The sequence below is a fragment of the Lissotriton vulgaris genome, chromosome 4_1, assembly GCF_964263255.1.
Source record: "Lissotriton vulgaris chromosome 4_1, aLisVul1.2, whole genome shotgun sequence".
NCBI lineage: Eukaryota > Metazoa > Chordata > Amphibia > Caudata > Salamandridae > Lissotriton > Lissotriton vulgaris.
The window spans coordinates 897689046-897702006 of record NC_141691.1 but is presented as its reverse complement, the minus strand read 5'-3'; the positions used below and the strand labels follow the sequence as shown (position 1 = coordinate 897702006).

General features: G+C 49.9%; 1 protein-coding gene across 3 annotated transcripts in view; it reads right to left on the bottom strand.

The window, feature by feature from the left end:
• Positions 1 to 12961, bottom strand: part of ZNF236 (zinc finger protein 236) — a 1135475-nt gene that overhangs the window by 403244 nt on the left and 719270 nt on the right. For all 3 annotated transcript variants that reach the window (XM_086965182.1, XM_086965180.1, XM_086965183.1), the window contains exon 21: positions 598 to 701. In XM_086965182.1, coding sequence (XP_086821308.1) covers positions 598 to 701 — 104 coding nt within the window. The remainder of the gene's footprint in view (positions 1 to 597; positions 702 to 12961) is intronic.

Sequence of the window (12961 nt, the reverse complement as noted above, 5' to 3'; positions counted from 1 at the left end):
TAGCTGGCGCGGAAAAAAGAAGAACTGACGTCAGCGCGCATGGGCGGCGTCTAAGTACTCCAACGACGTCATTCCGGCGCAGACGACAACGACGACGGACGCGGAGCCAGAGACGACGCCTAACGACACGCAGGGGTATTGCTACGCAAAAATTTCCGGATCCAGTCTGACGCCTGGGGATATTCTAAGGTAAGGAATCTAATAGTAACGTGTTTCTTTCAGATCACAGCTTCTAACTGAAATTCCATGTTATCTTGGTCAAGCACCACTGTACCTCTGGGCCACAGTAATTTGATTAAGTGGTCTATTTGACTGTAATCTTACCTTGACTGCCTGAACAATATGTGACAAATCAATCAGACTGTCATGTTCCTGGCTTATGATAGAATTTCAGAGACAAGCTCACCAAGCTGTGGACAGTTTAAATACTGTTGTTTTTCACTTCACAGCTACAAAATGCACTGAGATGTTTAAACGTTTATTGCTAGCTTACACATACATGCATTCATACAGGATATTCACATGCATTTACAAAACTAAATTGAACTGCATAAGACACCTTGACAAACATGCTCTTGAGAAATTACATTTACCGACCTGTGTGTGTCTTCACATGACAATCCAGTGTTGACTTCACTGTAAAGGTCTTTCCACATTCACCACATTTGTAGGGTTTCTCTCCTGTATGAATACGGGTATGTCTACAGACAAGAACAAATGCCCATCAGAAACATACTAGTACTAAAGATTTGGGACAAAGGTGTGGACATTATAAGGGTTCATACACAAACAAGACAAGTGATTAGCACATTTCGAGTGAGAGTTTCATTGTTTGTTTAACCTTTGCAGCTATTTATTTGATTAATGTATGTTTATTCAAAAGTTTGTTGAACATGCAACATCATGATTTCCGATACAATTAGAGCCAAAAAAACAGAATAATATAAAAATGTCAGAAGTCAAAAGGAATGGAGGTTACACAAGGGGTTGAGGAAAGGGAGTGTGCAGTGTAGGCAAGAACTGCTTGCTCATTGTGGAAACAAAGTATCCGACAAAGAGGACATCATGGCAAGGGTGAGAAGGGATTACACTTCACAATTTATTTTATAAATTAGCAGTGCACTTTACTCCCAACATCACTTGTTATGGTGGTATCTAAAACGGAAGAAAATTGAAGTCCATGTCCAGTTCAACGAGCTCACATTCATGCTCCAAAACATACAGTGTCCTGCTACCCATCCTCTGAGAGAGTGTTGTCATATCATCTGAGGCATGAAGCACTATATAAATGCTAAATCAATACAAGAGGTATGCATGCTAAACTACCTGCATAAAAGTTAGTATAGCGGCAATAGCTCAATGTCACACTTTCAAGGCAATAGCAGGTGCTAAAAAATAACATTCTTAAATGGCATTTGAGGCATCAGAAAAGTTAGTCACAACTAACTTGTTTTGCATTAGTGATTTCTTAAAACTCAATTATCTATATTTTTAAGCAGAAAACAAAATTACATTTACAATACATAGCCAATATACAAACTTAACCGGTGCTCATGACGAGCTGAGCCCGTCATGGCCATTAGAACGCTCGCACGCTGGGATAATTCCCCTGCTGTGCTGAACGTTCTATTGAAACGGGTGTGGCCGTGACGAGCTCAGCTACTCATGAGCACAGGATCACTGTAGCTCATGACGAGCAGAGCTCGTCATGAGCACCAGGGCGCTGTGCGCCCCCCCCGTTCCCCCCCACCCCCAGCACAGCAGGAAAATTACCCCAGCAGCCAAGGGGTTAGTAGTGTCTTTTTGGTTACGAAAAAACAATAAATAGTAGAATGTGCTTCATGGTCACACACATGGGTGAATCAATTTTTTTTTTATTTCTTGCTAGAAAAACAACTATTCAAACTGATATGTTGAACATAAGGTATAAAGTACAGCTTGGGATGATTAACAATTCTGCAAAAGCATGACTGCTTATGAGGTGGAACACACACACAAGTATGACACTTAAGTAACATACATCTTTATAGATGTTATATTCCAGTTAAAGGCAGTTATCCCTCTTTGCCTTCAAACATCAGTGATGCTTCTTTAAGGAGGGTTCAAGTTTCATTGACGACCTTAAAATTTACCATACTCAATTTGAAAATAAAGGCGGAGATTTTGGCATGGAGGTAACCAGTATGGAGGCAATAGGATGGGGTGGGAGCAGGTAAGTATTCAAGATTCAAGTAGCAAAGTTCAGGACACTGCTAACTTGTAGTAATTTGTAGCATATCAAATAGGTGCAGAATATAATGGAATGATTAAACAGAGGTTAGAGAAGAACCCAGGATGAGCAGGGTGGAATTTAGTCGTTTTTGCTCTTACAATATAGAAAAAGATATGAAATAAATATGGCTATACCTAAAGTCCTGGGTTCTATTCATATGTGTAGGTAGCTGGCTTTATATGTAGAGTACCAAAAAGAGGTACACTATACAATAATCCCAAATGCTTTCTTTTGTGGTAGTGTGTGCGAGCAGTTTATGCTTATCAGAGGGCAGTGTTAATCATTTGTTGAACACACCGTCAATAAATGAGACACACACTCAAGAAGAAACTCAAGACCAATTTAGAAAAATAACAAATATTTATATACACATAATTTAACACCAAGAACTTCGTGATTGGGTAAGCATTTTCAAGATATGAACTTTTACAAGCAAGTAAAATTGTAGCACAAATGCGTTTTTTTTTATGCTGTAATGCTTTCCTATGGAGAAACATATATTGCATGCAGGTACTTGCAATCGTAATACAGGGGTCCCCTTTAGGAATTAAGGTGCTAGGGGGCCAAGGTACAAAGTATCAACAGCAGTTCGAGATTACCTGCCCTAGAGTGACCGGCTGCAGAGGTGCTATACGAGTTGGTAGCCTTGAAAGCTACACTGTAGGCAAAGAGGGGGCCACCTAGAAACAGACTGCAGAGGGGGAAAAGTTCAGGAGCTGCCAACAAGGGGCTCGGTTTGTGAGGGTCCTAGAAGCACAAGTTACTACTTGTGTAACGATATATCTGTAAGGGACATTAGTTAGTGATAGATTCCTTACCTTAGAATATCCCCAGGCGTCAGACTGGATCCGGAAATTTTTGTGTGTAGCAGTACCCTTGCGTGTCGGTAGGTGTCGTCTGCGGCTCCGCTTCCGTCGTCGGCGTCGTGGGCGCCGTGATGACGTCGTCGGAGTACTTAGACGCCGCCTCCGCTTGCTGAAGTCAGCTCTTAGACACAGCTTTTCCACGCCAGAAACGCAGAGCTATGATAAAAACCAACACTGGCCTTGAAACAAGGGCCCTGAAAGGGGGCGACCTTAACCCTAGATATCGGTTCGCAGAACGGGAAGGATTGGTGGGTCGGTAAGGAATCTATCACTAACTAATGTCTCTTACAGATATATTGTTACACAAGTAGTAACTTGTGCATCTGAAAGAGACACGTTAGTGATAGATTCCTTACCTTAGAATAGATACCCCAGCAATACCAACCCCGGTGGTGGGTCTGCGAACCAATAATCACACCAGAAAGTCCTGGAGGACGGAACAGCAAAATAAGCCATCCCTCCGGACTTGGCTGTCCAGGCAATAGTGTCTTGCAAACGTGTGCAGCGAGGCGCACGTAGCTGCCTGGCAAATATCCTTCAAGGGCACTCCTCGGCCCAAGGCAGTTGTAGTCGCTGTGGCCCGAGTGGAATGAGCCCTCAGCCCAACAGGGGGTTCCTTCTTAGCCAAGGAGTAACACGCCTGGATACACAAGATGATCCACTGCGAGATGGTCCGCTTGTGCACCGCTTTCCCTTTCTTAGCGCCCACGTAACTAACAAAGAGTTGGTCATCCACCCGGAACTGGCGTGTGCGATCCAGATAGAACGAGAGCGCACGTTTTGGGTCCAGACGGTGGAGCCTCTCTTCCTCTCTTTAGGGATGCGGAGGCGGAAAGAAGGTGGGCAAGGTGATGGACTGCACGATGTGAAAGGCCCTGACTACCTTGGGCAGGAAAGAGGGCCGTGTCCACAACACAACCTTTTCCAGATGGACTGAAAGGAAAGGAGGTTTACAGGATAGAGCCTGGAGCTCACTTACTCTCCTGGCAGAGGTGATGGCTACCAGGAAGGCTGTCTTCAACGTAAGAAGGCGGAGAGGACAGTTGTGAAGTGGCTCAAAGGGAGCGCACATCAGAAAGGTAAGAACCAGGTTCAAGTCCCACTGAGGCATCACAAAGGGAACCGGAGGGAACGTATGTGTGATGCCTTTCAAGAATCGATTAACAATATGGGACTTGAACAAAGAAGGTTGATCAGGCAGACTCAAAAAGGCTGAAAGAGCAGAAAGGTAGCCCTTGATAGTGCCCAGAGCAGAGCCCTGCTGGGCAAGAGAAAGAAGAAAGAGAAGAACCTCAGAAAGAGGGGCAGAAAGAGGATCCACAGCCTTTGCTGTGCACCATGCCACAAATCTGTTCCACCTGCAGGCGTATACTGACTTTGTGGAGGGACGCCTGGCTGCCAGAATGATGTTACAGACTTCAGGAGGCAAGTCAAATGGCCTCAACTGTTGCCGCTCAATCTCCAAGCATGGAGGTGGAGACTGGACAGGTTCGGGTGGAGGACCGTCCCCTGCTGCTGCGACAGAAGGTCCTCCTGAAGAGGCAGACGAACCGGTGGGATCGACTGACATACTGAGTAGCTTGGGATACCAGTACCTTCGTGCCCAGTCCGGAGCCACAAGGATGACTTGTGCCCAGTCGGGCCTTATCATCTTCAGCACTCTGGGCAGAAGTGGTATAGGCGGAAAGGCGTACAACAGACCGGAACTCCACTCACGACGAAAAGCGTCTCCGAGCGAGTGCTGCCTTGGAAATTCCAACGCGCAGAACTGATGACATTGCGCGTTCTCTTCGGTGGCAAATAGATCTAACCAAGGCTCTCCCCACTGCAGAAAGAGACCTTGCGCCACGTCCGAGTTCAGACGCCATTCGTGATCCATCATGCACCGGCGGCTGAGTTCGTCCGCCCTGGCATTCAGAAAACCTGCCAGGTGTTGAACCACCAGGGTCATGCCCTAATGTTCCAGCCATTGCCAGAGGCGCAGAGCCTCCTGGCAGAGGGTCCACGACCCCACCCAGCCCTGTTTGTTGCAGTACCACATGGCGGTGCTGTTGTCCGTGAACACCTGCACTACACTCACCCGGACAGAGGAGAGGAATGCCTTGAGTGCTAGACGAATCGCCCGCAGCTCCAAAAGGTTGATTTGGAGCCGGGACTCCGCCGGAGATCAGAGGCCTCTGATCTCCGCCTCTTCCATGTGACCTCCCAAGCCCTGGAGGGACGCGTCCGTCACAACTACGTGCTCCGGTTGGGGAAGGGAGAGGGATCTGCCGCTGACCCAATCGCGGTCCGTGAGCCACCACTGCAGCTGTCTCGCAGTGCCCTCCGAGATCAGGACATGGTCGGACAGGTTGCCCTGATGCTGGGCCCACTGAAACTTCAGGTCCCACTGCAGAGCCCGCATCCGCCAACGGGCGTGATGCACCAGAAGGATGCAGGAAGCCATCAGCCCCAGAAGCCGCAGCGTCAACCTGACCGAAACTCGGGATAAAGGCTGAAAGATTGGAATCGGAGCCTCTATATCCCGAACCCGCTGTTCGGGTGGGTAAACCCGAACCGCTCTGATAAAAAGGAGCTTCTGAGAGGGGCACAGGTGTGACTTCAGCACATTGATCGAGAACCCCAGCTGGTGCAAGAGGTCTGCCGTCGTCTGGAGGTGGCCGACGACTGTCTGGGGCGGGCCGCCTTCAAGAACCAGTCGTCGAGGTAGGGGAAGACTGAAACGCCCAACCTGCGCAGATGAGCTGCGACCACCGCCATCACTTTCGTGAACACCCGTGGGGCCTGGTAAGGCCGAAGGGGAGCACAGTAAACTGAAAGTGCTCGTGGCCTACCGTGAACAGCAGGTAGCGCCGGCAGGACGGGGATGTGGAAATAGGCGTCCTGGAAGTCCAACGCTACCATCCAGTCTCCTGGGTCCAGGGCAGCTAAGACCTGAGCCAGAGTCAGCATTTTGAACGTTCCGTAGGTCCAAGATAGGAAGTAGGCCCCCTTTGCCCTTCTTGGGTACCAGAAAGTAGTGGGAGTAGCAACCACATCCTACTTCCGGCCCAGGAACGCGTTCGATGGCCCCCTTGGCCAAACGGGCCGTAACTTCCACCTGCAGAAGCTAGAAATAATCCCCCGACTCGCGGTGGTGTTGCGGTGGCATGGCTTGAGGGGTCGTCTCGAAGGGCAGGGAGTAGCCCCTCTGGACGATCTGCCGCACCCACCTGTCTGAATTGACAGTGCGCCAGTGAGAGTGGTGATGGCGAACCTTGCCCCCCACTGGCGTCACATGGGCCGAGAAGCACGGACTAGGAGGGTTTAGAGGCGGATGCTGCAGGGGAGGGTATGGACTGGCCTCGCCGTTGTCCCCGACCGCCTCCACTGCGATTTCCACGGCCGTCACCGCGCTGGATGTTAGCCAGCGGAGTGTGGCTGGCAGCACGTGTGGGAACGCCCTTTCCTTGGCCACCAAAGAGGCGAAAGGCACCCGTTTGCTGGCATGGGGCCGAGAGGGCCAAGGACTTGCCCGTAGTGGAGTCCTTAAAGCGCTCAAGCGCATGGTCTGCCTTGTCGCCAAAAAGGCGACGGCCATCGAACGGCATGTCCATCAGTGTGTTTTGGACATCGGCCGAAAAGTTGGCAGACCTCAACCAGGCGTGGCGTCTAACCGCCACTGTCGTTGCCATCGCTCTACCTAGTGAGTCGGTGAAATCCAGCCCACACCGAATAGAATATTTGGCTGCATGTCGGCCTTCCACAAGGGCTTGGGCAAGTTTGGTCCGTACCTCCAACGGACACTCTGGCAGCACTTCCGCAACCGTCTCCCACAGAGAGTGGGTGTAGCAGCCCAAGAGGCATGCGGTGTTGGAAGACCGCAGTCCCAGACTAAGGGAGGAGAAGATCTTTTTTCCATACTGCTCGTACTTCTTGGATTCCCTGTCCGGCGGAGCCGTCGGGAATGCGGTCTGGAAATTGAATGCCTGGATGACCAGGCTCTCGGGGGTGGGGGAGACAGGAAACCTGGGTCGCCCGGGGCCGGGCGGTGGCGTCTGGCCACGTTCCTATCTACGGGCGAACCCGTAGCGGGCCTGGTCCAAGTGCCCAAAAGAACCTCGGTCAAGGCCTCTTTAAAGGGCAGCAGAGGCTCTGCCGAGCTTGACTGCGGTTTAAGGACCTCAGTGAGGAGGTTAGTCCTCACGACCGCGACGGGGAGCTCAAGGCCTTGGCAGCCCTCATCAACACCACACTATAGGTTGCCCCCTCCTCCGAAGCCACTGTAGGAGGGGAGACAAAACCAGTGTCTGGAGAGGTGTCCAGACCACTGGCCTCCCCAAGTTCCCCTGTCCAGTCCTCCTGAGACTGACACTCTCTGGTCAGAGGGTCCTCAAACCCCCCCCCAATCCTCCTCATCACCCATCTCCTGATACTCAGGGTTTTCAATTATTGGGGCTGGTTCATTGAAGTAAAACTACCCTAGCGCCGTCGAAAGCGGCGCCAAGCCGCGCCGTTCCGATGTCGGATCCGGAGCGAAGGAGGCATCGGGGACGGCGCCAGGTGACACCTGGCGGACCGACGCCGGGGGGGTCGTAAGGTCCACCGGCGAGGACCCAGATCCCGAAGCGGATCCAGTGGGGTCCTGCGGCGCCGGGCCCAAATGCGCCGGCAGCGGCGGAACCGTTGGGCCCTGAGGCACCGGGCCCGAAGGCGCCGGCGGCGTCGGGACCGTGGGGCCCGAAGGCGCCAGCGGCGTCGAGGCCTAAGCACTCGATGGCGTCGGGCCCGAAGCCCCCGACCCGCTAGGGGCCCCAGACGGGTCCGCTGGGCCCGAAGGCGCCGCGGAGCCCGTCGGGGAAGAGAAATTCCTCATGGCCATGTGGAAGCGCTCGATCTCCCCCGGCGTCGCGTCGTGCCCAGGGACCGGAGGGTGTGGGGCAGGTCATGACGCCCGCGACTCCGGCGGAGCCGCGTGGGCGGTGTCACCCGAACCCCCGGCCGCGTTGCGCGAGTGTCGGGGGAGTCAGAAGAGCAATGACGCCTCTTCGACTTCTTGTTTTTCTTACCTGACGACGACTTCGACCCGGAGGAGTGGTGCCAACTCCCTGAGCTGTGGTGGCTCCGTCCCCGCGACCTGTCCCTCGACCTCCCGTGGGACTGGGACCGGGACCTCTCGCGGCGCGGGGCAGACTGCCGGAGTTCGAGTCGCCTGTGGGACCGCTCCCGCCTGGCTTTCGAAGAGAGGGCCCGGCAGTCTGAGCAGGCATTGTCGTCGTGGTCGACGCCTAGACAAGTTAGGCACAGGTAGTGAGGATCCGTGACAGACATTGTGCGGTCGCAATCCTCGCAGTGCGTGAAACCAGGCCTCCCTAGGCACCGATCGGAGTCACAAAGACTTCGAGAAATGATCAAAGGATCCAAAAAAGTTAGTCAAAAATTGACTAAGGGTTACTGCTTTTTCCAGATCTACGCTTGCTGGCGCGGAAAAAAGAAGAACTGACGTCAGCACGCGGAGGCGGCGTCTAAGTACTCCGACGACGTCATCACGGCACCGACGACGCCGGACGCGGAGCCGCAGACGACGCCTACCAACGCGCAAGGGTACTGCTACGCAAAAATTTCCAGGTCCAGTCTGACGCTTGGGGATATTCTAAGGTAAGGAATCTATCACTAACGTGTCTCTTTCAGATCGAAGAATTAGCTAATTGCAGGCTCTTAGGGGTCAAAACCAATGACGTTTTACATTTCTATAAAGAGTGAGAAGGACGCACCATTTGTTTCTTCCCAAGATGTTATGTTATACTGAATTTGTAGCGCGCACTGTTACTCTGGAGTGTCCCAGCGCGATAGAGAGCTGGGGTAGGGTGAAAGCCATATTAGTTTAACTTGCTGAACAGGTGTGTTTTAAGGTGTTTTTTAAAAAGTTGGAACTCATGAATAAGTTGAAGGGCAGAAGGGAGCGTATTCCAAGCTTCCGCAGCTTTGACAGCCAGCGACTGGCCCCCCCAAGCGCACTCTGCGAAAGCGAGGAATAATCATCCGACGGTGAGAAGCTGAGCGCAAAAGGCGGTTTGGCACATAAAAAGAGAAACGCTTCCTCAGATATGTGGGACCCAGCCCATGAAGGGCGCGGTGAGCTAGAGTAATAGCTTTGAATTGCACCCGCTGAGCCACCAGCAGCCAGTGCAGTTCCCGTAGGAATTGACGCGCGTTAGATCTCCTAGAGGCATTGAAAAGGAGCCTGGCTGCCGGTGCCAAGACAGTTTTGGATTCACATACCAATCAAACGATAACTATTTCTATATCCTTCAGTGATCCATCTCCTCAAGCTGAAAGTCCTACATTCTTAGGACAGGACCAAGCCTAATTAATTACTCAAACAGAAGTCTGATCGAACACAGGCTAAAGCAATCTATCTGTAAATTAATTGCCTCTTGTACATATTTGTGTTAACAATTGTCTAAATAAACATTTTTCTGATATGCCTAAAGCCCATTTCACTAGGAGTAAAACAGACACTTTAGCATTGCTAACTAATATTCCACTAGCTGAGTTCTGAAAAGTGACCACTGGAAATCAGTCCATACATTCACAAAGCACTACAGTTTTGGTTCTGGTAGGAAAGCAGACACTATCATAGTCAAGCTACTTGGAGTAATCTTTTTTCCTAGACCCAATATGATTTCAGCATAAGATGGATACTATTCAACCCGATTAGTTCAGCATTGTAGTAATCTTCTTGCAGTCAAACTACCCACTCACCTATTTTTTCTCATATCGATCAATAAGCACATACTTTGTTATGCTGACTTTATCTCTACTTATTTGTCAAAGAGTACTTGCTCTGAGAGTCAACTGCCAGTGAATTGACTAGTATTGGAAGGATTTAGACCACTTAAAATGCACAAGCAACTTTTTGATGTACTTTCCCAGTATAAAAATGATTAGGCCTAGTTTTACCTTTATTCACCACACAGGCAACAGCCTAGGGACAGGGCGCTGTACTGTAGTTTTTAAATTGTTTTCAGTAGTATAATTTGGGAACATTTTGGCTTTAATATGCTACTTAGATGGGGTGATTTTCTTACAATGGACATGTTAAATTCCTGTTGGAGTTTAATTGCAGAATAGTGTTCCAAGTCCCACACAAGCAGCAGGAAAATAGGCTAACCAGTATGACTGTCAATGACGATCATATGATGCAGAACTTAGTCTTCTTCCTCAAACAAAGCGGCATGATTATGGACAGTCCAAAAGTAAGAAACTGCCTAATGCTACAGATGGCATCTCTTTATAGCCCCCTCGCAACCTCTTTAAGGGCTCATCGTTCTGATTCTTAGTGAAATGGTTGTCATACTTGCTACAGAATAATTAGCGCTGTTGGTTGCCTTTTGCATATGATTAAACAGACTATACAATGAGCAGAAGGTCTTTATTGGAAGAACCGCACAACTTTTAAAGAGGGTGCTCCATTTAATTAATTATCATTTCCAGGGAAACAATCAATTAATGAGCAGGGGTTCAGATTTGCTGAACACAATTGCTTGTATAACACACTGACAACTTGATATCCACAGCTATAAAAACACCTCAATACTAACTAAACACATACTGATCGAGATGTTGACTGTTATGTGTTCTCATTAGAGAACAAGTTACTTACCTTCGGTACCACTTTTTCTGGTAGACTCTAACTGAAGATTCCTCACTGACCCTCCCAACATCCCCTTCCTGCAAACAGCGCTGGAGCGGTTCAAGGCTTGTAAAGCCACCAAGAGAAATCCAGGCCTTCAGCGTCTGCTGCCAACCAAATACTACGGACCATTTCACAGTTTCCGTGGCTTCAGAAGAGGCTATTCCTTTCAATCTTGGCAGTATCAACTAACGCTTCAGCAGCAGCTTAACCCCCCTCATCCGTCAATATAGAGGCAGCAGTGGAGGAAAGAGTCGCAGGTCCGCCTTGAAACATTCCTCCTCTTCCTCCTTCCCCGTCCTACCAGGGAAGCAGGTCTATTTACTTCTCCAATCTTGTACAGACCCTGTGTGAGGGGGGCCCCACTTTCATTCTGCCTGGAAAACCATTATTTCAGACCATTAGATCCATCAAATTATAGGAAAGGGGCTAATCGCTTCCCTTTCTTTATGTTTCACAACATCCCAACTCCTTCTCCACCTCCCAGCCATTTGGCCATTTTACATAAGAAAGTGGCAGCTCTCGTCCTCAAAGGCACTGTGGAGTTTAGAGCCAGAGAGGGAAAAGGGCCAGGGCTGTTACACAATTGACTTCCCGGTCGCCAAGAAGGATGACAGTCTGTATCGGATTCTGGATCTCAGGTTCCTGAATATCTTCCTCAAAAAAGAAACGTTCAAAATGCTGACCCTAAAAGTTGTACTGACATTGGAGATTGGAGACTAGATGGTGTCCCTGGACCTGTAGCATGCATATGCCCACATCCCTATTCTGCGGTACCATCAGAAGTATTCATGATTTGTGGTGACTTCTACGCACTACCATTTTTTGATAATACCCTTAGTTGTGACATCATCACGTCAAGTCTTCACAAAGTTGATGGCAGTGGCAATTGCCCATCTCAGAAGGTCGGGCATCCCTATTTTCCATACCTGGATGACTTGTTTCTCAAAGCCAGCTCATCAGACATGGTGTTGCGCCACCTGCAGACAACAGTATGCTGTTCGACCTTGTCTTTTCTAACAATGAGCTCAGATTTCACCTGTGGCCCTCCCAAAAACGTAAGTTCATTTGATCAATACTGGTCTTGAGATGGTTCCAATGTGCAGGCATCCTAGTCCTAAGAGTCTGGGGTTCTAGGTCTGCCGGCTTCCTGCATGCTCTTAGTCATGTACACAAGTTAGCACCTGATGGCCCTGTACTAGTGTCCCCGCTGGCTGTGGTTCCAGCATGGTAGAGACGTGTCGGACTCCACTGAGATCTCCCACAGCCTTGTGGTGGAAGTAGCTTGGTGAGGGTAAAAGGCGAACCAAACTCATGGAATGCCTTCACATCCCCGTCTGGCCACGGCTATGGTAGCGGCTATGCCTTCACCATAGGGTGCCGGTGCACATCTAGAGGATCTGGAGATCAGGGGCCTCTGGTTGGCGGAAGAGCAAGTACTTCACCTCAACCTACTAGAGCTGCGGGTGCTACAGCTGGTGCTCAAGGCCTTCCTCCCCTCCATCGTGGCTCGGTCCGATCAGATCTTGACAGAGTACGACGGTGATGTGCTATGTGGGAAAAAACAAGGAGGAGTACAGTCTTACCTCCATTGCCTGGAGACTTGAGACGGTGGTCCGGCGCTCATCACCAAAAGATCTGGAGCACTGCCAATCACTTTGTGGGGTCTCAATGTCAGAGCCTGAGTAGGCATTATCTTGCCGATCATGAGTGGCGTCTTCTGACAGAGGTAGTACAAGACACCTTCTCCAAGTCGGGCAATCCTCAGATGGATTTATTTGCCGCCTCTGAAAATGCTCAGTGCCATCTGTTTTGGGACCTCCAGTATCCGTTGAGATGAGCCTTGGGGGAATCCCTTTCAGTTGAAGTGGAACTTTCAGCTGTAATACACTTTTCCCCCATGCCCTGTATACTCGAGTTCTGTGGAAGATTCACCAGAACTTAGGCCCAAGTTATTCTCATTGCTCCGGATTGGCAGAGGAAGTTGTGGTATGCAGTCCTTCATGCCCCAATCTCTGAGACCTCCACCTATGTGCTTGGAGATTGAGCTATAGACAACTACATTCCTTCTAACTGCCACTGGAAGTGGTTGACGTCATTTTATTTGCATGTCGTCCCTCCACTAAGTAGTCTTATTCCAGCAGAAGA